Source organism: Ictidomys tridecemlineatus, chromosome Y (genome assembly GCF_052094955.1).
Source record: "Ictidomys tridecemlineatus isolate mIctTri1 chromosome Y, mIctTri1.hap1, whole genome shotgun sequence".
NCBI lineage: Eukaryota > Metazoa > Chordata > Mammalia > Rodentia > Sciuridae > Ictidomys > Ictidomys tridecemlineatus.
This window is the reverse complement of record NC_135494.1, coordinates 1,291,896-1,318,359: the sequence shown is the minus strand read 5'-3', so window position 1 is coordinate 1,318,359 and position 26,464 is coordinate 1,291,896. Positions and strand designations below refer to the sequence as shown.

General features: G+C 41.5%; 1 protein-coding gene and 1 pseudogene across 1 annotated transcript; one reads left to right on the top strand and one right to left on the bottom strand.

Moving 5' to 3' along the window:
• Positions 1 to 11,814: 11,814 nt before the first annotated feature.
• On the bottom strand, positions 11,815 to 16,645 carry LOC144371961 (uncharacterized). The gene is given in 4 exon segments (XM_078035322.1): positions 11,815 to 12,779; positions 12,781 to 14,509; positions 15,100 to 15,160; positions 15,341 to 16,645. Coding segments are annotated over 4 exon segments (2,097 nt in total). The 5' UTR covers positions 15,375 to 16,645; the 3' UTR covers positions 11,815 to 12,506.
• On the top strand, positions 16,193 to 16,846 carry LOC144371965 (ubiquitin-conjugating enzyme E2 N pseudogene; annotated as a pseudogene).
• Positions 16,847 to 26,464: the final 9,618 nt, after the last annotated feature.

Sequence of the window (26,464 nt, the reverse complement as noted above, 5' to 3'; positions counted from 1 at the left end):
CTTCAGAGACTCTGAACAGGGAAAAGGAAAGTGGATTTGCATCCTGCTTCCTACACATTTGGAAGAGTGGGGGCGGGCCACTAGCAGGGAGAGGAGGGGAAGCCAGGGACCTGAGCAGCCCATTCAACAATGGAAGCCACAGGATGGAGCCAGGGCCACGTGCCAGCGAGAATTGGGCCTCATGCTCTGAGCTGACCTCAGGGACCAGCCCACCCCTCAGGCCCAGGGAGCAGAAGCCCAGAGACAAATACCATGGAGGACTAGGCCGCACCCTCTGCACCAATTTCAGGCACCCAACACCCAGCTCACCCGGGAGGACCAGGAGATAGAGGCTTAGGGTCAGTCGCCAGGGAGGTGACTTCAAGTTTCTACCATCCAGCCCAACCCCCAGGACCAGGGTAGAGACCCAGGGCAACCTCCAGAGGAGACTCCGCCAGGCTCTGCAGCTCACTGGTTTGCGGGGCCCCAAGGCAGGTGCTGACTGCGTACCTTCAGCCCTCCTCACATACTCACCATTTTTATCTTCCTTGGGGACCCGGAGTTCTCTTGAGGAACCCCTGAGCACCAGAGATCTCCGGGACACGGGCTGCTCAGACTCACCTAGGCCTTCAGGGAAGAGCACATGGGGCCCAGGAAGGAAGAGCGGAGTTGGTGAGGAGGAAAAGCCCGCGAGATTTCCAAAGCCCGCCCTTCCCCTCTGTTCATGAATCTGATTGGACAGTTCCACCCCAGAAACACTAATGGGCCTCCTCCAGGAACACCTCTGCCTTATGACAGACAGCTAATGTTATCCAATCACTTCCTAAAACTCCCTAGAGTGACAGATCCTTGGTCCCAGTCCTTTTCAGGTGGAGTGTCTTTGCTGGGTTGGAAAAATAACCCAGTTAGAAGCCTTTGCTTGGAACTTGGTGAGGATGGGATTAAGCTATGGCTCTGGGAGACTGCTTTCCCAGCATGGGTGATTCCCTGGGTGTGAACCCACCACAGAAACAAAGACAATTTTAAAAAAAGTTACTTGAGGAGGCTGAGGCAGGAAAAGCCCAAGGTTCAGGTCAGGATCTACAGTGTTACCCGTGTTTACTGTGACGGGTCCTTGCTTCCCCAAATGCTGAAGTATAACACAGAGAAGCACGTGGAGAGTGGAAAGTGGAAGGCTCAATTAAGGAAGAGCAGAAAAGATTCACCCCCACCCCCAGGAAGAAGGGGACTGGAAAGGAGAAATCCTTGGAAAAAAGAAGTCTTCTCTCTTTTACATCTAATGTCATCTTTTGTCCTCCCACATTCCTGTCTTTATTTCTCTTTATTGTGCATGTGATGGGGGTTGCAGGTGGAAGGACAAAGGGTGGGAAACTGGTGGACTGGTGGGGCAGGGAGGAGAAACCAGGGCAGGAACAGCCTAGGGTGGTTGGATTAGCATCTCCCTGTTTTACTGGGAGCTACTTCATTAACACTTATTTAGGACCTGCCCAAGGTCATGGTGAAGTGGCTCCCTCTTTCTCCACAGAAAAGCCCTCTTCCCCATGGCTGATTTTAGGACTGTCAGCAAAAGAGTCCATTGTAGATAAACTTCCTATTTTCATGTCTCCCTGTTTACTTGGCCACTGACCGAGAAGATACCAGCACTCCAGGTGCTGGACACCCCCTTACTAGTCATCACAAACCCATCCAGTATAGTACTTTGAAGAAATGTGCAAAGGAGGTCTCTGGCCTTGAGCTGGGCTTCACAGAGATGTCTACATTTTTAAGATAAGTTACAATTGGGCTCCATGGTAACAGCTGGCAGGGGGAGGAAAGAAAGGGGAGAAGAAGCTCTCCCCTTCTCAGGTGCTGACCTTGAACAGTTAACTTGCCCAGAACAGTGAAAGAAAAAGCTGCTTTTGTGTGAACTTCTGAGCCCCTCCCCTTACATGCTGGGTATTAAACTCTGAAACTCCCTGAACTTGGGTTTCAGGGGATTGATTGATTACAGCAAAGGCTGCACCCTCTGAACCTGGCTGCAGGCAAGTAAAAGTGTTTCCTGCTATGTTTGGTGCCTTGCCTCATTTGTCCCTACAACAATGGAAAATTAATATTTCAATTTCTCAGGTGTTGTTCTGGTTTTCCCAGGTTCAGATTAGACTCCATTTTCTTTATGGTTCCTATTGGACCACATTAACCTAGCTACATAGACTCTTCTCTTTAAACCTGGCTTCACAAACAGGGAAATCCTATCTGAAAATAAAATAAAAGGGTTGGAGATCTAGCTCAGGGATCGATCCCCACAGGGAATATACCACAGAACCTCAAAGAAAAAGATACCTATATCCATATATAGAATCACTTGGTGTGACCTCAGACAACTTAGCAAGACAGTCACAAAATTTTTGAAACAATATTTAAAGATGTCACATATATCACACTTGTGTGATATGTAAAAATAAAAAAAGTTTGACAATTATTTCTGTAATTCTCCTCACCTTCTGCCCCCTGATCATTTCAGGAGATAGCCTGAGCTAAGGAAGTAAGCAATTGGTGTTGGTGATTTGGCCCAGTGCTCTGTCCCCAGCGGAACAGGGGAAAATAAGGAAGTGGAGTGAATCCTCTAAGGCAGCAATGTGCACTGGAAATAAAATGGCTGCTTTGTGCTTAATGTCCAAGTTCTACATTCCACTATTAGGGCAGTTCTAGGAAGTGACCTGACTCTAGTGACCCCACACATCAGGTCATCTGTTTACCCCCAAACCAAACAGAAAATGTCATGATGAAAAGCAGGAAAGGAACTTTGATCAGTGAAGCTACACCAGGAAGACCAGGGCACCATGTCCTTACCCTCTCTTCAGGGCTGTCTAGGACTCTCAGGTTTTATAGAAAGGGTAGTCAGTCATAGGCATGTGTGTACAGGGCACACTGTGTGTAGGTTAGCTGTCATCTGTGGCTTCAGGCATCTGTGGGTCTCATAAAATGTCTGTGAGCTCATGGTCACGTGCCCCCTTGACACACTTCACCCCATTGCATGTTATGCTCCAATTCAGGGCCCCCAAAAGACCACAAGAGGCCAAGATCCGTGTAAGCAGCAAAGAGGTATTTATTGTGAGCTAGCTCAGTCCTCCATGTGCACACAGCAACTGGTGACGCTGAGAGGCCCCAAACCCCGGGTTTGGAGCAGTTTTATGCACTCTTTGGGGAAGGCAGGGACTTCACATGCATCATAGCATCTCTTAGCAAATCATCACACACCGCAGGGAAATTATAAAACAACTCAAACACATGATTAGCACATTCACTGGTGGGAACAATTGGGTAGGGGTGAGTGGCTGGAACAAGAGGGGGATTCCTTTGAACTGATTGGTTTAAGCCAAGAAGGGTGTTCCTGCTGAGCTCTGGGGTTTCCCAACATGTTATCAACCTCCATAAACTACTGGGAGGGTCATCTGGCATCCCAGGTATTTTCCCTGTATCATGCTAATAGGTGGCTGCTGGGAGGTTGCTATGGGTCCCCACCTAGCCTGACTAAGTCAGGGACACCTAGCACAGCAGATCTCTCCTGTTATTTTCAGATAAACAACTCAGCAGGGTGGGAGGGTTAGTATATGCCTAGGAGTGCTCTGTAAGTATTTCTAAGGACAAGGGTCACACCACCCCCCTCCTTGGACAGACTTTGCTCTGAGGTAGAGGCTGGTTTTTCATGCACAGGCTGACCTGAATTCATCTCTCAGGTAGGATCCTCTCCCTTGTGTTCTGTCCATGTCAGTGGTTCAGAGGCACCAACATGTTCAAGAAAAGCCACAAGCCCACCTGCTCCTGCCTGGTAAGCACCAAATCCCTAGCTGCTGACCCAGGGCTCTCAGCTTCCTGGGTTTCAACTGATAGTTAAACCAGAAAGAAACAATATCCCTGCTCAGCTCGGCCCATAAAGCCTGCATATGAAAGCCCACTTGGGGCACATATGGCCTGTGGCGTTGATACCGCTGGTTACTGGGGAGGAGTTCTGCCCCATCACATGTTGAAGCTTGAACATTAGCGAAGCAAGCCCAGGCAAGCACACAAAGCAGGCTTTATTCAAAAATGAGGAACATGGACTTCTCCTCAGGAGGAAGAAGGGAGCCATCCTGGTATTCCCAGAAGGGAGGTGTTCAATCTTTATTTTGTGAGTCCTGGTCTGCCTTTGTTCTCCATTCCTTTCCCCCTTATCTTTCTCCTTCCTGCCTTGGTGACTAGGCCCAGACATGCTTGGTGAGATGGCACAAAGGTGACAAACAGGGGGGCTGAAGGGGGAAGGGCAGGATGGAGCAGCCAAGGACACATTAACAACCTTATAGCTCTCTGTAGGGAGGGCCAATTCCTGAGACAGGATATCTCAGCAACAGAATGGAGCAAGGGCAAATTCTTGATGAGGGGGGAGCAAGTGCTCTGAAGGAATTAATATTTCTGTTCCTCAGAGGACAGTCTGCAACTTGCCAGACTCACTCAAAATTGACTCCATTTTCCTGTCTGTACTGACTGCCTGTCTCATTCTGGCTCCAGTATCTACCCCTTCCTGGAAAGTAAATACAATTGTATTCTTTACTCCTAACTTGGACTTGGTTAAGTCTTTCACATCCTGCACAGTAACCCAAAGTCATTCCACCTACCAATATTACCCATGGACATTGGGCGGGGGGCTAACATATGCACAGTCATATTCCCAAAAGTGTGGAATTGTGGCCACATACCAGTTCGGGGATGAGAACTCAACTGCAGGGGCTTTGTTCTTCACTCTGTGCTGGGCATTGAATCCATTGCAGGGCCACATTAGGCCTGAGCTATGTCCCCATACTCCTTTTTATTGTCCTACAAAGAAGGTGGGTGGGAGCATAAATGTAATGGATTTGAGTATAAATCTCTGATGAGCCCAGCCTAATTCAATCTTAATATTAGGAGCCATCTGATCATAAAATCATGAAAAGTTAATTTTTGTTTTACTATAAATTTCTAGCCTTGCTGGGAATCCCTGCCTGGGGCTTGTGCTCACCTATGCCTGGCTTTCCCTGGCCAGACAACAACCCTCTCTAAAACCTTTGTGGTGCCTCATAAATCCTGGCTCCCCCTGACAAGTAACAACCCTCTTGAAAACCGCAGTGGTGCCTCATAAATTTTGATGTAGGGATTTGAATTTATTGACTATCCCACGTGCCAATTATTTGTAGACACGCCCTCACGAACACACACAGAATCTCATTAATCATCAGTATCTCTTAATCCAATCAGGATGACAATTAAATGTATCATTACTCATAGTATGGAATACCCCCTTCTCTCCAGCTGATAGTCTCCACAGTTTTCAAAATATTGCATTGGTATAGGGTGTTTGTTAGTTACTAAACCAGTGTTGAATATTATTTGACCCAGAGAATGGATGAAGCAACATGTTATGATAAGCCAAAGTTCATCCTTTACTTTAGGGTTCCTCCTGGAATCATGTGAACATCATGCATGTTGAGTATAGATTTCTCATGCTGTCAATCTCTCCTGGCCTCCACTACACATTTGGTGGGATATTTTAGATCTCAGTGACCTTTAAGGTAATTAGATCTCAGTGACCTTTAAGGTAATTAGGAGTTTTTGGTTTTTTCTTTTCTTTTTTTTTTTTTTGGTTTGTTTCTCCTGAGATTAAACCCAGAGATATTTTACTATTGAGCCACATCCCCAGTCATTTTTATACTTTATTTTGAGATGCAGTCTCACCAGGTTGCATAAGGCCCAGCTAAGTTGCTAAGACTGTCCTCAAATTTGCAACTCTCCTGTCTCAGCCCCTGCAGCAGGAAGGATCACAGGTGTGCCCCACTGTACCTGGCTGTATGTTGTGCACTTTAACAATGGAAATATAACTAGACTTTAAAATCCACTTCTTTCTTGCCTCCTTAATAATAGTCCATCCCGTTTGGCACTGAATAAATAAACCTGGGCCTCAATGGATATTTAATGTTGGTATGAATTTAGATAATTAGTAAAAGAAAAAAATTGAGAAAAGTAAATTATTTCTAAATATAATTTCAAATAAACATGAAAAAAGATCAGATTGATAACCTCATGTATTATGATGCTTCAGTAACTTAGTTATTAGCAAGTAAAAACACACTATTTACAACCAAATAATACTACAATAATATCTATCATTTTCTTTTTCTATAGGACTGTCAATGACTCACCTACCATGAGATGGACATAATTATTCTGATTTAAAATTTTGGAAAAAGAGAGAAGAGAGATAATGAATGACACATAAATCAGATATGTTTCCTTGGGTGTCAAAAAAGCCACCACAGCATCTGCTTTATTACCTGTGTTCCAGTCTTCTAACATTGTAACACCTATCTATAAGGTTATATTAATAAACAGAGTCTGCATATAAACATAATATAAACAGAGTCTGTTTATATTAATAAAACCTCACATGGAAGCAGCCTTAACCATCATGAATACGTTTCAATAATGGAAATGAAAGGGTAAAGTTTCTAAGCTGGAAGGCTTGAATTAAAATGTAAAAGATTAGGTATTATTGAGTTCCTCTGTTACACCCAGATTCCTGAGATAGTTAAGACAACACCCTACTAGCCATTTAGCCTAGGGCCCTGTGCAGTTTGTCACAGGGCCCGAACCAATCAGTTTGAATGTGTACCCTGCTTAGGAATGACCAATCATGTCTCAGAGTTGTTGTTCAATTTCCCTGCGCCTCATGATGATTTGTTCTGATGTATGCAAAGCCCAGGGACCTCTCCAAAAAGTGTACTTAAGCTCTGCTTGACCTTTGCTCGGGGCTCTAGGCTGCTCTCCCTTCTTGAGTAAGCACAGAGCCACGGAGCGCTGGAATGGATCCCCAATAAATATCCCCTTTTGCCAATTGCATGGAGTCAGTCTCTTGGGTGGTCTCTCCCTCCGACATTTCGCTAGACCCTTACAGAAAGATATTTTTTCTTATGTAAAAATACATCAAATTGAGATCCATGGTCCAATTTCATTTTTATCCATTGAATCAGCTGAAAGTACCTTTCCAGAAGCCCATGTCACAGTGTTTTCACTTGCTTCGCTTTTCTTATATTCCCTCCAAATCATGAAGTCTCCATTTCAGCAGCACTTACAATATCGAGAAATATGCTCTCCAAGAAAAAAAAAAATCTGTTCCAACCCGTTGTCCCATTTGGTCAACTCAATTTTGGCTGAATGAAATTTGTGTTTCCCTCAGACTACAAGTAAAAACAAATTATAAATCACAGCCAGGCAAAGATGACACAAACACAGTTCTAAATGGGGGCATGTTCCAGGGAGCATAATACATCCAGGGAGCTCTGCAGTCTTCCCCTGGGTGGGCACAAGACAGGTCAATGGAGGTCCTTAAATCACACTATCACAGCAGATCAGAACCCAAGTTCTCTGCTGGACGCCCTCTCTCCTACTGGCAGGGTACCCAGGGTGTGGGCAGAGTATACCAGGGTTCCACAGGACAGGGGGAGTAGTCCACCCTGTGGCACACACCAGGTTGACCCTGGGGCCCAGTGTACCAAGACTCTACAGCAGGAGGAGATGCCAAACGTGCACCATACACCATGTCGACCTGTGCAGAGTGGGGTCTGGCAGGAGTCCATGAGGCTAAGAGGGGATGTGTTTCCTGGTGGCCACCAAGGCCATCAAGAAAGAGCAATGTGAGTGTGGAGAACTGAGGGGACTCTGAGCTCAGGCAGTGCAGGGAAGAAGGCGACAGTGAAGAGCAGATCCAGGCAGGACTGGGTGGTCATGGCCCAGGAAGTTCATCAGACCCAGGAGTAAATGGGCATCCATGCAAGTGCCTCCTGCTCCACAGTCATTAATAGACCCAAGGACTAGCAATGTCCAGGCCTCTTGGGCACAATGACCCCAGCAGAGCACAGCAAGAACACCCAGAATTTTATATCAACATGCAAAACCCCCTGCAGTACAGGGCAAGCACTGGAAAGATGGACCCTGGAAATTTACTGGCTGTAGGGTCAAGAGGGGTATTGCCTTCATGAAGGCTGACCACCTCCAGGGTCCTACACCCACTGTGGACTTCAAATGGGTCATGACTGCTGGTAAGGAAGCTCTAAAGTGTCTGGGAGCCTTGAAACTAGTGCTCCAGAATCCCATCAGAGACCCTGCTGTTGCTGTTAAAAGAAAAATTCCTGGCTACCATGTGAAATTTTTTGCCAGTTGAGGCTCTATTACTGATGTGGGGCATATGAGGCTGGATGCCTGGGAAGACTCAGGAAGCAGAGGCATTGACAGCAGGGCTCAGAAGGGTATCACCTAAGATTTTCTGTACCTTGATGTTGGAATTTTATTATCTTTACACCCGGGGTGGGGAGGGGGTGGGGGTTGGGGAGGGGGTGGAGGTTTATTCATTTTTATTTATTTATTATTTGTAGGAGTCTACATAAAAATTTTTTTGGTTGTTCAAGAAAGTGAATTTTTAATCATTTTTGAGTTTATTCACGTCTTCCAAGCTTTACTAGAAAAGAAGCAGTCATAAAATTACACCTTTTTTTTTTTTAAAGAAAGAATGAGAGAAAGAGAGTGGGAGAGAGAGAGAATTTTAATATTTATTTTTTGGTTCTCGGAGGACACAACATCTTTGTTGGTATGTGGTGCTGAGGATCGAACCCGGGCCGCATGCATGCTAGGCGAGCGCGCTACCGCTTCAGCCACATCCCCAGCCCCATATATAATAACATCTTCATTCTAACGTATATTGAGTTTTTTGCAAATCTTTTTAATGATATTTGTTTTAAAGAACATTATGGTGAGGGTCTCTGGAGAAGCTTACTTAAGATTCTTAGGTGCAGAAGGGGGCACCAATACATTAGGACATCCGACTGGGGCCCTCCTTACCTAGTTTTGATCACATGCTGTGTATGAAGAAAATCATCACAGGATGTTCTTGGGGCTACTGAGGTTCCCTGAACACAGAGAGAAGTCCAGCCTGGGTTTTCCGGCATATTCCACCTAAGTATTAATCATGGTGATAAAAGCTAAATTGGATGTCAGTGGTTAAAATTCCCTGCTGTTAACGATGTTTAAGAAGAAAGGGACCAGATGAAAATATGGAGGAAAACCTGCAGTGCTGTATCTACTTATGTGGTCATCAGTGGGTCCACACACAGCCACAGCAAACTCACCACCTGAGCTAGGGGAGGGCTCACTGCTAGAGCAACTGTCTAGCAGGCACAAGGCAAGATTGGGTCCCTGGTACCAGGGAATGAGAAGAAATAGAAAGCAACTCAATTAAGTACAGGGCAAAGTATACTTGGAGAAGGTGCCTCTCCTAACAATACATACAAATTACAACTTTTATAATGCCCTTTAATGTGCCTACTTACAACACAACACATGAGACTTAGAAGAAACACGAGTGACACAGTAGTGGTCCCAGAGTCATCAACAGGCCAATAAGGCACCAAGGAAAAGGAAGAGGCCAGTTGTAGGGCACAAAAGGGCACATCTCTATGGTCCCAGCATCTAGGAGGCTGAGGCAGGGTGACCACAAGTTTGAGGCCAGCGTCACCCCATCTCATAAAATAACAATACAAGGGTAGGGGGAAGCTCAGTAGTGGAGAACTCCTGGGTGAAATCTGAAGGAAAGAAGAGAGCAAAGGAGGAAAAAAGAGACATTTAGCCAATCTGCCCAGAATGCTGGAGTGCACAGGCCTCAACTCACATACACAATGTGTAAGCAAACTTTAGAAAGACACAAAAGAATAAGTTGAGAAGACATGATGTAATAGTTGATTTTTGAGAAAAAAAATAGTGGGCACCAATGTTGTGAGAAAAGTCAAAGAAATCAATAGTTTCATTACACAGAGAGGACGAAAGAACTGCACTAGGGAGAATATGTAGAGAAAGGGTGACTTGATCCTGTACATGCGTGTGCATGTGGGTATGGGTGTGCAAGTATGGGTGGCACAACTCAGCCCTCTCAGGTGTTTGCTTTTGTAGTGTCACTTGGTGCTTTAGATAACACTCACATGAGCACCAGGGCACGTTCCATAGTCTCTGTGACTCTGCAAAGTTGATTATCTGGTGTCTGGTGCACAGAGGGAACAAAAAAATGTTTGTTAAAAAAATTTCTGTAATACTCATGTTGATTACTTACATTTCATTTTATCATAAGATCTTAATACAAATGAATAGTTTTTTCCCTTAAATATTAAAACAATTCTCCCACCCTCTTTTCAACAAAAATTATCGAAAATAAAATTTTTCAAAATGGACTTCAGTTTAGTACAACTGGAAGTATAAAAATTTGGGGTATAAGCTGTGAATTAATGTCTTTGTGATGCTCAGAATCACTGTAGAATCTTAGAGCTTTAATGGTATTAGTATACATAAACACAGTAAAAAGGAATTCTTGCCTATGAGTCAATTAAGACTTGGAAACTCTACAAAAACCAGGCATATATTGATTTACATCAAAGTCTCAAGAAACATCAAGGAGCCAGGCATGGTAGCACATCTGTAATCCCAGTGGCTATAGAATGAGAATCACAAGTTCAAACCCAGCCTCACTGAGGCCCTTGGAAAGAATTTAAAAAATACTTCAATCAAAATTTAAAAATAAATAAATAAAAAGGGGTAGGGATGGGATCAGGGCTTATGCACTTCAGATATGGTGGTGGTGGTAGTGATGATGATGCCTATAATTATAATAGTAATGTTTATTTTTTTTGGCCCTGAATTCTATGACCATGGTAATTATATTTAAAACTTCTCACAGTTTTTAATCTTTTCACAACATATATAAGAGTCATAAGATATATGAGGAGACAGAAAATATCATATTATTATAAACCTGGAAAAAGTTATTTTTAATTATGAGACCAGAGTCATAAAATATCATTTGTTTTTTTTCTTTTTAAAGAGAGAGTGTGTGTGGGGAGAGAGAGAGAGAGAGAGAGAGAGAGAGAGAGAGAGAGAGAGAGAGACAGAATTTTCAATATTTATTTTTTAGTTCTCGGAGGACACAACATCTTTGTTGGTATGTGGTGCTGAGGATCGAACCTGGGCCGCACGCATGCCAGGCGAGTGCGCTACCGCTTGAGCCACATCCCCAGCCCATAAAATATCATTTGAGATTATGTCATCATATGGGAGAGTTAACTACAGATCAACAAATATAGAGAGAAAAATAAAATCTAACAAGAAGAGATATTTAACAGGGAGAAACATGTTGCTTTCACATCTTCATGCTGACACAATTCAGACATCTACTCCAGGGTGCATTCTCCTTACCTCTGAATAGAAAGAAATGAAGGCACACACCCTTTTTAAATTCCTACACTGGTTTTCTCAGAAAGAGAGGATTCTTGCTGAAGGGGCTGCATGACTATAATTCCACTGGAAAAGCAGGCTGAGGCAGGGGATCTCAAGTTCAAAGTCAACCTCAGCAACATAGTGAGAACCAAAGCAATTCAGTGAGACCATGTCTAAATATTTGAAAAAAAAAATAGAATGTGGCTCAGTAGTTAAGTGTCTCTGGGTTGAATCCCTGGTACCAAAAAAAAAAAAAAAAAAAAAAAAAAGGAAAAGAAATTAAAATAAAAATTCTCAAGAGTATGTAAGTCTGAATGGCTTTTCTCCAGAGTGCTTCCATGATGTTCAAAAAGAACATGGAAAAGTGAAAGTGTCATCACATTGTTTAAAGAACAGAAGGGTTATCCCTGATGTGAATCCCTTAATGTCTTTGAAGGAAACCATGAAAGCTGAATACTGCCCCACACGGCTTTTCCACAGGATTTTCCACAGTATGAGTCCTTTCTACAAGTGAACAAAACTGAAACACTTGAACACTTACTTGCATATGATTTATTCATTTTGGCATGAATCTTTCAAGAAAAGTCTTCCCAGAACTTATAAAAACTCGGAAAATTAGAAAACTTCCCACATTAATCACATTCTCAGGGCTTCTCTCTGTATTGTCATATATGGGAAGGAAAGCAGGACTGGGATGGGAAGCTGACAGAATGTACCCAATCTTCCACATTCTGAGGGTTTTTTTTCCTGTGTGAGTGAAATGACTTTGAAGGCAACAGGAAAAATGGAATGATTTTCCAAATTCTCCACATTTAATGCTTTATTCAGTTGGATCTAGTAGTGTTTGCCTTTAATCTCAGAGACTAGGGGTCTGAGGCAGAAGGATCACAAATGTGAAGCCAAACTCAGCACCTAAGCAAGGCCCTAAGGAACTCAGCAAGTCCCTATCTCAAAATAAAAAGGAAAAACGTTGTGGCTCAGTGATAGATGACCCCCAAACTAAATTCACAGTACTATTTATAGGTAGGTAGGTAGGTAGGTAGGTAAGTAGGTAGGTAGGTAGGTAGGTAGGTAGATAGATACATTTGGACATGTGAGCACTCTCTTCTCTTTGAATTTGACAAGAAATATTGATTTACCACATTTCACATTCAAAGAATTTTTCTACAGAAAACTTACTACATGTTAAAGAGTGAAACATTATTAACAGACGACTTTGCCAATTGGTTTCATGAGTACGATTTCTCTGCACTATGGGATCCTTCATGTAAGTGAAGCTGAGCAGATGTAACAAAGGCTTTTACACAGAGTTTACAACCATAGAGCTTCTCTCCAATATGTGTTCTCCCATGTCTTTGAAGGTCACTGGAACTAGCAAAGGCTTTGCCACATTGTTCACATTCATAGGAATTTTCTCCAGTATGAGATTTTTCAAGTTTGGGAAGGTAACTGGAACTAGCAAAGAAATTGCCACACTGCTTACATTCATAGGGCTTCTCCCCACGTATGTGTTCTTCTATGTCTGTGAAGCCCACTGGATGTAGCAAAGGCTTTGCCACACTGCTCACATGCATAAGGCCTCTCTCCAGTATGGATTCTTTTATGTAAGTAAAGGCCAGAGGAACGACTGAAGGCTTTGCCACACTGCTTACATGCATAAGGCTTCACCCCAGTATGAATTGTTTTATGTGAGTGAAGGCCAGAGAAACTACTGAAGGCTTTTCCACACTGCTTACACTCATAGGGCTTCTCTCCAGTATGCTTTCTTCCATGAATCTGAAGGAAACGGGATCTAACAAAGGCTTTCCCACACTGCTTACATTCATAGGGCTTTTCTCCAGTATGAGTTTTTTCATGTGAGTGAAGCTCACTGGATCTAGTAAAGGCTTTGCCACACTGCTTACATTCATAGGGCTTCTCCCCAGTATGTGTTCTTTCATGTCTGTGAAGGCTATAAGACCTAGGAAAGGCTTTGCCACACTGCTTGCATGCATAAGGCTTCTCTCCAGTATGAATTTTTTTATGTGAGTGAAGGCCAGAGAAACAAGTGAAGGCCTTTCCACACTGCTTACATTCATAGGGCTTCTCTCCAGTATGAATTCTTCCATGAATCTGAAGACAAGTGGATTTAGTAAAGGCTTTGCCACACTGCTTACATTCATAGGGCTTTGCTCCAGTATGAGTTTTTTCATGTGAGTGAAGGATACCGGATGTAGCAAAGGCTTTGCCACACTGCTTACATTCATAGGGCTTTTCTCCAGGATGAGTTTTTTCATGTCTCTGAAGTTCACTGGAATTTGCAAAAACTTTTCCACACTGCTTACATTTATAGGACTTCTCTCCAGTATGTGTTCTTCTATGCCTTTGAAGGTCACTAGAACTAGCAAAGGCTTTGCCATAAAGCCTACACTCATAGTACTTGTCTCTAGTATGAATTTTTTCATGTTGGTAAAGGCCAGAAACATTAGCGAAGACTTTTCCACACTGCTTACATTCATAGGGCTTCTCTCCAGTATGTGTTCTTCCATGTATTTGAAGGTAACTGGATGTAGAAAAGGCTTTTCCACACTGCTTACATTCGTAGGGCTTCTCTCCAGTATGTATTCTTCCATGAATCTGAAGGTAACTGGATGTAGAAAAGGCTTTTCTACACCACTTACATTCATAGGGCTTCTCTCCAGTATGTGTTCTCTGATGTCTTCTAAATAAACTGGGGTAAGCAAAGTCTTTCCCACATACCTTACATTTGAAGCATGCATTCCCCATGTGTGTGATCCTCTGCCTTTGAAGACTTGTGTGTAAAATAAAGGTTTCACGATCTTGTTTACATTCATAGAATTTCTCTCCATAATGAGTTCTTTTATGTCTTCTAAATAAAGAAGGGAAATGAAAGGCTTTCCCACATACCTCACATTGAAAAGGTTTACCTCCACTGTGTGTTCTCATGTGTCTTTGAACACGTGTGGAAGAAGATGAGGCTTCACCACATTGTTGATATTCATAGCGTTGCAACCCAGTATGAGTATATTCATGTCTTTGAATGTCACTAGAATAACTGAAGACGTACACGCATACTGTACTTTCATAAGGTCCCTCTCCAGTTTGTATTAACATTTGTGTGTGAACATTTTTTAGAGAAACCAGGGATTGCCCATAGTGTTTAAATTCATGTGGCTTCTCTTCACATTCCTCGTGGTTGTAGCATTTGTGTCCAAAGTGAGATGTGATGTGCCTATGGAGTAATGAAGGGCATATGAAGTCTTTGGCACACATATAATAACCACATGGATTTACTCTATTAAAATTTTTCTTTGTCCAGGTAAGAACTGGAATTTCATTGAAACTTTCCCCACACTATCTTCTTTTTTTTTTTTCCCACACTATCTTCTTGGCCATTGAAGTTTACCACATGGCTTCTTTGAAGAATGACCAGCACATTATCAATGCTTGATTCATTCATGATTTTATACTTATTTATAGGACCTAGGCTTACATTACTATCAACATCATAAGGTGAGGTTTCCTGATGTGTTTAAATTGCCTCAAAATCAAGAAATTGAAAGGAAACAATCCTTTGCAATGCAGCTTCCCTATGGTGATTATCCAAATAGTGATATTCACTTGCAATTTCATATACTTTTGGCATGCCAAGTACTTGGAAAAAAACTGAATATCTGTTACAGTTAAGTAAATATTTCTGGTAAAAAAATCTTATAAGAATAAATATATTTCAAATTGTGCATACTTCTTGAGTGGGTCTTTTTTAAAAATTATATGACCTTCTCAGATTCCCTCAAATACACCTCTTGTGGGTACAATTACCTTAGAATGCTCTCAGAATTTTTGATCTCATCTTCAATATTATTTTCATCCAATTTGTTTTCTAAAATGAGAAACCAGAACAATCTGTATGAGTTCTTAGAACACAGAACTGCTTTGCCAAATTGTAGGTGCCTTTTATGCTGCAGTAAATCAACAATGTATTCCCTGTTCATGTTGTATATAAATGACCAAAATAAACATGAGTTCTCTATTTGATTAATTTTAAAAACATCATTATTACCTATAGAAGCCAGGTTTCTGAGGACTTCTAGCATCACATCTCTGTAAAGGTTCTTCTGGGAAGGATCCAGCAATGCCCACTCCTCCTGGGTGAAGTTCACAGCCACATCCTCAAAGGTCACTGAGATCTAAAATATCCCACAAATGTTAACTAGAGGTCAGGAGAGATTGACAGCAGAAGAAATATGTACTCAACATGCTTGATGTCCACAGGATTCTATGAATTTTTATTAATTCCATGGTTTGGTCCATCAAATCCTTCCTGCACTCAATTCCTCACAAACATTTCAACGCTAGAATTGAGCCACTCAGAAGGCAAGCAACTAAGTGTTTTCCTCCCTTCCATTGGTGAGTTCACACGAAGTAAGGCAGTATCATGAGTCACGTTGTTGGTTACACCTCTATTACTTGTCCTAACAACCTTCTCTGCAGTGGAGAGCTAATATTAGGATCCCCAATAGTACTTACCCTTAGGAAAGAAAGCTGACTGAGTATGAAATTGTTGCAATCACAGAACTCAGCAATTGAGAGAGATTCTGCCAACCACAGTGGGTCACTGTGCCTGCACTCTTAATATAGACAACACTGCATCCACTGATCTCTTGATTCTTTCTGAAAGTCTATTGTTCCTTCTTTAAGGAAATGCCTAGAACATGACTTCTGAGCATGGATCACAAAGAAGATTCCCCTAGAGATAGCATATAGACAAATTGACACTCAGGTTGCCACAGTTTGTGAACTGGGGATTGTGTTATCTTGTGGGATTACATGAAGAGAAAACTAGATATTTGCAAGTGCATTTCTCCTCAACAAAATTAATAAAATAGAAAACATGTGAGGCAAGCAAAGCTGAAGACGAAACCAGAGGCCGAACTCGGGATCTGACAAGATGGCCAGGCTGCCCCGCAGGATCATCAAGGAAACCCAGAGTTTCCTGGCAGAACCAGTTCCTGACATTAAAGCAGAACCAGATGAGAGCAACGCCCGTTATTTTGATGTGGTCATTGCTGGCCCCCAGGATTCCCCCTTTGAGGGAGGGACTTTTAAACTTGAACTATTCCTTCCAGAAGAATACCTAATGGCAGCACCTACAGTACGTTTCATGACCAAAATTTATCATCCTAATGTAGACAAGTTGGGAATAATATGTTTAGATATATTGAAAGATAAGTGGTCCCCAGCACTGCAGATCCGCACAGTTCTGCTATTGATCCAGGCTTTGTTAAGTGCTCCTAATCCAGATGATCCATTGGCAAATGATGAAGTGGAGCAGTGGAAGACCAAGGAAGCCCAAGCCATAGAAACAGCTAGAGCATGGACTAGGCTATATGCCATGAATAATATTTAAATCGATCCGATCATCAAGTGTGCATCACTTCTCCTGTTCTGCCAAGATTTCTTCCTTTTTTGTTTGCATTTAATGGACATAGTCTTAATAGAAACATTACAGAATAAAAGCCCAGACATCTTCAGTCCTTTGGTGATTAAATGCACATTAGCAAATCTATGTCTTGTCCTGATTTACTGTTGTAAAGCATGAGCCAAGGCTAGAAATATCATTTGGATTGTTGCAAAACGTTTAAAGCAGTGGCTCTCTGCTTTTATTCATTTCCCCCATCATGGTTTAAGTATAAAGCACTATGAATGAAGGTAGTTGACAGGGTTAGCTGCCAGGGGTATGGGTGTGTTTATTTTTTACTTTATTTTTTTGAGGGGAAAGGTAGTTTTATTTTAATTTTATGGACTCCTTTCACTCCCCTTTATGGTGAGCTAATTGCATTGGTTAAAAGCAGCTAACCAGTTCTTTAGAATATGCTCTCTAGCTAAGTCTAACTTTATTTAGACTCTGTAGATGGACAAGCTTGATTGTGTGAATCAAAATGGGAACATTAAACAAACATCACAGCCCTCACTAATAACATTGTGACTTTGCTGTCAGGTGTAGATTTCCCCCCCCTTCAAAAAAAGAAAAAAAAGAAGAAAAAAAAAACTTGGGACCATTTTGTATGGCTTGTATGGAATTCTGTAAATCTTATGTTTTTTTTAAATATTTATTTTTAAATTATTGGCAGACACAAAATCTTTGTTTTGTATGTGGTGCTGGGGATTGAACCCGGGACGCATGCATGCCAGGTCAGCGTAGTACCGCTTGAGCCACATTCCCAACCAAATCTTATGTTTTAGTAGAATATTTTTTGTTATTTGAGTTTGCCTTTGTACAGTTTATTTTACTTTGTTTATTTCATTTCCCCAATGTGACAATCATATTTAAAAATTAAAAAACTCTGATGAAACATTCTGTTTTGGTCTTCACCATCTGACAAATTGAATGGCAAGAGATTTTGCCAGTTTCTTTTCATTGATTCAAACTAATATTAAGAATTACTGAATGGGGCTGGGGATGTGGCTCAAGCGGTAGCGCACTTGCCTGGCATGCGTGCGGCCCAGGTTCGATCCCCAGCACCACATACAAAACAAAGGTGTTGTGTCCGCCGATAACTAAAAAATAAATATCAAAATTCTCTCTCTCTCTCTCCCTCTTTAAAAAAGTTAAAAAAAAAGAATTACTGAATGGATTATTTCTAAATTGGCCCTGAGCATGCATAAAGCATCAGTATCTGACTTTTTTTTTAACCGCATAAAAATTAAAAATAAATGTTCGTTGTCTGACTTAGTTAGGCTATCATTCGTATTGCCACAATGTTTGACAAATTACTGTACAGGGATTGTCACAGCAAAGAAAGCATTAGTGACTGACATGTAGGACTTTCACATGTCGTGCCACATTTTTACCTCAGATGTGGAGTATGACCTTTCTCTTGGTTCCTGTCTTTAAACTGCCTATGTGGCCACTGGTGTGTGTTATTAGGAAACACCAATCTGGTATTCATTCGGGGTTTGCTGAGGCATTTGAGTCTTCCTTATAGACCTAAGAGTGTATCGCAAGCAACCAGCTTGCATAAGTGTCATCAGAAAGGTTTCTTCCTTTGAGAGCATCATTAGTTAATGTGCTTTCCCCTCCCTAGTATTTGCTTTGGAGCTCCTTTTATTCTTTAATTTGTTATTAGTAAATTTTTCTTCACTGACAGTTTCTTCCCTCACAAAACTGTTCTTTTCCACCTCTCTCCACATCCAATGCCTGATTCTTATTTTCAAGTCATAAATGTAGCCAGTCATAAATATGTAAATGTTAACCTTCACTTTGGAATCCTTTGTCTCTTGCAGTTTAAGGTAATGGATATTGTAGCCCCATCTGAATTTTCCTCACTTATTCTTATAATTTCTGGAGTTTCTTCAGAATGTGGTGTATTTTATTGTGCTCCTATGTAAGATGAAGAATTATCTATTAAAATTACGTTTTCAACAATCAGAAAAAAAGGAAACATGCACAATGATTAATAAACACAAAAATGTAATGATTTCTCAAGATTACTGACAAAGCAGAATGAGGTAAGTTGAAAGATGGAACATGTCTTACATATAACTCAATGACCCAAAGATGTCACCTTGTCCAAACAACAACATTGCAAAGTTTTATAAGTCTCAAAACATTTTTCTTAATGAACAGCAGACACGAATTTCTAAATCTCACAGCAACAGTGAATGTGCAAGGATTGTCAATAACCTACTGAAGAGCAGTCACTTCACTACCATAAGATCATGTTCCACAAAGCCATGTTCCACTCAAGGACACTTTGGTCAAGAGTGGGCCACATGTGCACTGGTGTCTGTTGTGAAAGAATTTCCTCCTGCCTGTAATGATGGTGGTCCAAACAAACCTAAGACAGAACATTTCCAGGGTGTGTAAAGCAACAGGGTTGCAACCCAGAATCCTCACCTATCTAACACAGTTTGGGTGTGAAACACGCCACTCCATGTATAATTATAACAATACTATGATGTCTGCTCCATGATGGAACAGCCAAAAATATCACCTACCAGAAGGTGTCCCTGCCACTGACATATAACCATTCTCAAGGACTTAAAACACGTGATATCCTAAGCAGCACAGTATCAGCAGAGGTGAGCAAGAGACCATGAGGAAGGCTTCAGGGGGCTGGCCTTCACAACATGGAAAGATGAGTGAGAGCAGGTGTCTTGGATACAGATTCCAATGATGGTCCAGGCAAACTGGAATCTGGGTGGCCAAAGGCACTATATCCTCAATTCTGTAGACAAAAATCCATTTACTATACATTCAAATGTAAAACACTAAAACATATTTAATGAGCTTACAAGAAATGTTATTTTATTTATTTATAGGGCACTTAATGCCCGAGCCACATCCCCAGCACATATGCCATTTTGACACAGTACTCAAAAACTTCCTCAGGGCCTTGTGAGAGGCTGAGGGTAGCATTTAAATTTATAATTCTTCTGCCTCATCCTTCAAGGCTGCTAGGAATACAATCATGCAGCATTGCACCTGTGGAAATTTAGATTTGTAGAAGAACATGTTATACAATTCCCTAATGATTAGAAGAAAGAAAAACAATTCAACACTCAGAGCAAATGACACATCAGGGAGCCTGGAACCATCTCAGTACAGCCATGAAATAGAACAGAAGTGGAAACCAAGCCAAACATCAGAACAACAATGTCATCATGCCCCAAAGCCCTGAAAGTTTCCCAAAAGCTCCGTGAAGCAGTCATATGGAAGAGTGCAGTGCAGCAACCATGGTTTGACCTTCATGATCCCTTCAGCCTGACCCTCTATGACTCCAGACTACACATGGCACATCTTCTTCAGTTTGGGGCAATTCATACTCAAATCACCATGAAAATGTATCTTTTTTAAATATTTTGTTTTTTAACTGTAATTGAACTCAATGCCTTTATTTATTCATTTATTGATTTTTCAATGTGGTACTGAGGATTGATGCATGGCCTCACATGTACTAGGTGAGTGTTCTACCACTGAGCCACAACCCCAGCTCAACCATGGAAATATATTAACGCCTAAAACCAACTCTCACTCTTCTACATCAGAAGTAATCACTATAAAAAATAGGCAGAAATTCCTTAAATGGATTTAAGTAAACAAACAGCCTGCATCTACCGAGAAAGCAAACTATTGTCTACCCACTCAACCATCACCTAAAATTTGACCAAGAAAGCTTCAGAGAGTTTCTTTTAAAAATCAGGTTTTAAAAACACCCAGGTTTAGGAAGCTGAGGCAGGAGGTTCTCAAGTTCAATGCCAGCCTTAGCAACTGAGTTAGGCCCTAAGCAGCTTGGCAAAATCCTGAATGAAAGTTAACAAAAATAAAAGTTAAGGGGGAAGGTGCTGCGGATTTGGTTCAGTGGTTAAGCACCCGAGGATTTACTCCACAGTATGCCCCCCAAATAAAACCACCGAGATATGCTGATGAAAGAAGGAAGTTCACACAGACTAGGAGGAAACATTAAAAAGAGGACCATGACCCACATGCTCAGCACTGGTTGCTCTCCAGGTGGGGATCTGCAGTGCAAAGACACAGCAGAGTTTTAAACAGCACCACTGTGTGTTAAAGCACAGGCCCCAGCACAACCACTCACAAAAACCAGACAAGTGAGGTTTTGCTGTTTCTACTGTTATTCTCTAGTTTCTGGTATATGGAAAAATGAGGCCAAGGGACACTGAGATCTGGCATCAACAGTCTATTAGTGGCACTACAGCCCAGAAAAATAATTCCCAAAGTGTGAGCCCAGAGAACATCAGAGCTTTTACTTTTATACATAAACAAGCTTTGAGGACATCAAGAAAGAAAACTGGGGCAATATATTGGAGAGTAAATTTTTTATTTCTTATATGGGAACAAGCTTGCCAATAGCCTAAAGACTCATACACATTTGGGACTTTTACTATGCTCAACCTGAAGAGGGGTTGTTCTTTCTCTGCTACTTTGTTGGCTGCATCTGCTACTGCATTATAGGTACCTGCAGCTGTGGCCAGCCCTCATGGTGAAATGTCAGACAGCACAGCTGCTGGGTGTCCGTCTGCAAATCCACCGCCTATCAGCTCTGAAATGGCTACAGTTTTTACTTTGTTGGATGATCTAGCATTCAGGGAAATTTTTCAAAGGAGCTGAATACAAAATAATTTGCTAAACATAGCTCAGACACCTAGTCTCTAGGCAAAGGCATGAAGCCTTCAACAAACAGAAACCACAGAATAGGAAAAAAGGAAGAAACACATTTTCTTTTTTAGTTGTTGATGGAACCTTTTTCAGTTGTATGTGTGTTGAGAATCAAACCCAGTGCCTCACACAGACTAGGCAAGCACGCTACTACTGAGCCACAACCCCAGCCCCAAGAAACATATTTCATTAACTTAAAAAAATATATAAAGAGTACTGAGGAACAGCAAAACATAACTCATGCATGGAAAATAACAGACGTGAGTTTGACCATGCCTGAGTAAGATAAGACTCCAGAATCCCTGGGATAAATTATGTTTCTATTCATTTATTCATTTGTTTGCTTATATTTTGTACCAAGAATTGAACCAAAGGGTGCATAACAAATAAGCCCACATTCACTGCCCTATTTTATTTTTAATTATTTCTATTTTTGAGAGAATTTCTCTAAGTCGTTCAGTGACTAACTTGATGAACCTTCCTTTGAAGTTGTGATCCTCCTGCCTATGAGTCCTGAACTGCTCGGATTAAAAGGATGCGGGGGCCCTAGGCTAAATTTTCAAGTAACTGTCTTGAATTATTAGTAGCATGCACCTGAAAAAAAGTCAAAATACATCAGGCAGAGACATACAAATGTCCCCAGGAGAAGGAAGAATAAACTGCTACATTGGGAGACCTCACCACAACACTGCTGGGTCTGTGATCACGTAGCAGAGCAACAGACAGGAGGGCTTCCCTGGCCATTAATCAAAGTAAAACACAGCCTTCTCAGGATCACAGTACCACCACCCTGAACAGGCCACATTCTGAGCCATGAGCCTCACCTCAACAAGTGTGCAATGCCAGTGAAATCCCAAGTAGGCTCAAAGAACATGGGAGTTAAAGCAGAAATCATATCAGAAGCAGCTGGAAAACCTCTAAGCAATGGGAGATGCAACACAGGGCTCTAAACAGACCCAGGAGGAAGAGGTGACTTAAGGGCAAATGTGACCATGTTGAGAAAAATGAAATATAAAAGTCCAACATGAAAAACCAGCACAGATGGTGCACTGAGGGTCTCTACAGCATCCAAAGCACATTCCAGGAAAGAAGAGATGAAAGCAATCATTGACCCTTGTACTTAAAAAAAGGAGAGAAAAAAGAGCAAGGTAACTATTCATTAAGCACAGGCGGGTAAGAGGGGGTGTTGGTGAAACCACAATCAAGAAATCAGCAGGGGCTGGTGCTGGGGCTAAGCTGTAGCTCACTCTCCTTGCATGTGTGAGGTACCGGGTTTCATTCTCAGCGCCACATATAAGTAAATAAAGATCTATGAACAATTTTGAAAAATTAAGATAAAACAATTAAAAAAGAGAAATCAGCAGTCAGCAAAACCAAGTTCTGCATGAACATCACCATCTCTGACAAACTAATATGTGGCTAAGGAAACAGAGGACAGGAGTGAGGTTATGGCTCAGTGTAGAGAGCTTGCCTACCACCAGTGAGACACTGGGTTGAATCCATACCAGCACATCAAAGTAAATAAATAGAAGAAAGGTATGAGAAATACAATAATATTCACAAATAAGAAACCCAAAGACACAGAAACTACTCATTAGAGTTAAAATAGCCACCATTACCATCCATGGGCTCGTCAATAATATCATGAACATGCACTTGACACAAATCTGATAACTTAGAGGAAGTAGCCCAATAATTTAGAGAGACCATCTCCTACAACGTACACAGAAGGACAAATACACAAAACACATGAGCCTGTGCCTACTGAAGAAACTGACTCAATAACTCATTACCATCAAAAAAGTGAAATGTAGGACTTTTAGACATCCTACAGGCTGCCACCAGACACTCCAGAACTGCCACCAATTTTCTACATTTCTTTTGAAAATGCAGAAGCAGAGAAAACACCTTCTAATTCCTTTGGAGGCATAGGTTACATTATTATCAAAATTAACTTGATAAAATGAGGAAGCTATAAATTACTCTCATGATCACAAATGCAAAATACCTCCACAAACATTACTTAACTGAATCTAAAAATAAATAAAAAGAATTGCATACCAAGTACAAGATGTTGAAAACACTAGAGACTATAAGCTAAAGAGAAGAGGTGTATCATACTATGAGTGATGGTTCACTTGAATGTTCACTTCGATGGAATTAAGAGACACTAATGATTAATAGGCTTCTGGGTGTGTCCATGAGGCTGTGTCTAGGAGTGATTGGCATGTGGGTTAGCAAACTAGAAAACCTCCCTAAGTGTGGGTAATGTCATCTAAATAGGATGGTGGCTTGCATGGAATAAAAGTTGCAAGAACATGGTAGCAGCTGCAGATGCAAGCTGGATTCTATACAGAGTTTTCCACTGCTGCTGTGATTGCCTGAGGATATCAACTTTTCCTTCTTTACTCTTCCAAAGCTGATTCTGCCAGTGATTCTCCAGGGAGTTTCCAGAAGCATTAGATCTCAGACTAGGGTAGCACCATTGATCCCTCTTGTTCAGAGGCTTCAGCATCTTGGGCGGCACAGCTACTACTTCTCCAGCTCCCCAGCCAGCAGACTGCCACAGAGGACTCCCCAGCTTCTAGTCACCTAGGACATCTAACAAATCCCCTTTTTGTATTCATTCTTCCTGTTGATTCTATTCCAATGGAGAACCCTAAAAAAATGTACTATATAAGACTACAATTGCTCTGAAAAATAAATTCAATAAAAAATGAATCAACTACCACACCATGGAAGATTCACAAATATATATAGAAGAAACAATATTACATACTGAATACCTTTTCCATAATAATGCAAGAGTAAAGGAAAGAGGAAGAGTTGTATATGCAAATTTCAAAACTATAAAGAAAAGCAAGGAAACTGATTTTCAATACTGTTTCCATTTTGAGAGAAATGGGTGAGTTATCTTTAAAAGTCATTATAACTCCTGGTTTGGTGGAGTCTACTTTAAATTTTGCAACTAGAAAAGTCAGGGAAGGAAGATGACAAGACTAAAGCCAGCCTCAGCAATGGAGCAAAACCATCAGGAACACAGTCAGACTTGGTCTTCATCAAAAATTACAATCAGGAAAAGAGGCTGTCACTCAGTGACAGAGCACATTTCTAGCATGTTTGAGGCACTTGGTTTGAAACTTAGAGCCACAAAAAAATCAACACAATTAAAGTATTCTGTCCATCTCAAACTATAACAAAATTTAAAATAAATTAAAAAATAAAAATAAAAAATGCTGGAGATGTGATCAGTGGTCAAGTGCCTCTGGGTTTAATCCCTAGGGAAACACACACCCACCATCAAAAAATGCTTTCAGCAACTTGAAAGTATTTTTTGAATGACAACAAGCAGGAGCAAGTCCCTGGCTTAAATCCCACCACTTAATACATAAGTAAATAAATCAATAATTGTCCACGTTCTTGGGCTGGGAAATAGCTCAACAGTAGAGCATTTGCCAAGCATGCATGAGGCCCTGGGTTCAATCTGAAGCAGGACACAAACACACACACTCTCATTCACACACACACACACACACACACACACACACACAAATATAACTCTACTAAACTACATCATATGAATGACAAAAAATTATTATAATAGGAAAGTTACAAAATGAGAGGCATAAAATACAATGAAATTAATACAAAGACAATATAATTTCTTACCAAGGAGATTAAGGAGACTGAACTTTCCCATGATCTACACTCTTTGAAAACCCCCTGAGCATTTTAATAAATCTGTGAAATCCAGGGACAGTTGTGCTGTGCTTCTTGGTGAACTTTAAAAAAAAAAAAACTATTTCTAATAATGGAAATAGGACACCATATTTCAGATCAGTCAAAATCTTGTTGTGATCACGGTGAGAGTACACAGAGTATTCATGTAACTCCCAAATTTCATAAGCTAACAGTCCAGCTCCCAAAGGGGTGGCCCAAGGATAAGGGACATTTTTTTTTTGTTTTTGATACCTTGGATTGAACCCAGAGGCAGTTGACCACTGAACCACATCCCCAGTATTTGAAGTCTCACCAAGTTGCAAAGGGTCTCGCTAAGTTGTTAAAGCTGTCCTCAAACTATAAATCCTCCTGCCTCAGCCTCTGGAGAAGCAAGAAGTTCAGCTCTGCACTTTGCCATAAACTAGGATGTTTACCAAATCGAAATGTAATTTGTGGGCTGGGGATGTGGCTCAAGCGGTAGCGCGCTCTCCTGGCATGCATTCGGCCCGGGTTCGATCCTCAGCATACACATACAAAGATGTTGTGTCCGCCGAAAACTAAAAAATAAATATTAAAAAATTCTCTCTCTCTCTCTCTCTCTCTTAAAAAAAAAAGAAATGTAATTAGGCTTCTTAAATCCACTTGTTTCTTCCCTCTTTCCTAATATTTCATCATATTTGGTTCTGAATAAATAAACTTGGGCCTCAGATAAGTGAGCCGATCATTTCACAGTGATAACCACAGATGGCTGGTGCTGAGGGAGCAAACATATCCGGCTCAAGAGGCAGGGAAGTTCCCCCTGCCAGCTGGGACATCCTCACACCTTGTCATACCCACTGAAACACTCCTTGATCACTCTCCCAGGAGACCTGAACCATGACACCAGCTTATGAGGCTTTTCAGGTTTGCACAGCACTGCACTGGGGTGTGTAGATCTTATCCTCTGTGAGCTTTTGCTCTTTCACACTGTGAGAGAATGCAAGGGTCAGGAATCACTGGTGACCTGGCCCCTTAGCACCAGCATCCACAGGCTGACTGAACACCTGTCTCCAAGGAGTGAGGACAGGGCTTGGGGAAAACAAGGTCCCATGAAGTTAGCTGTCTAGATGAGGCTTGTTCCAGGAGATTCCTTAGCCCCAAGACCTCAGGTGAGCCCCCAAGAGGCTGTACCTCACAACTTAGGCTGTTGTGTAAGAGGAGCTGACCCAGGGCCTAAATTTCCTTATACCATGCAGGGCACAGGACAGCTGTGGGCACATGGTAGCAACCCAGAAAAGGATAGTGGCT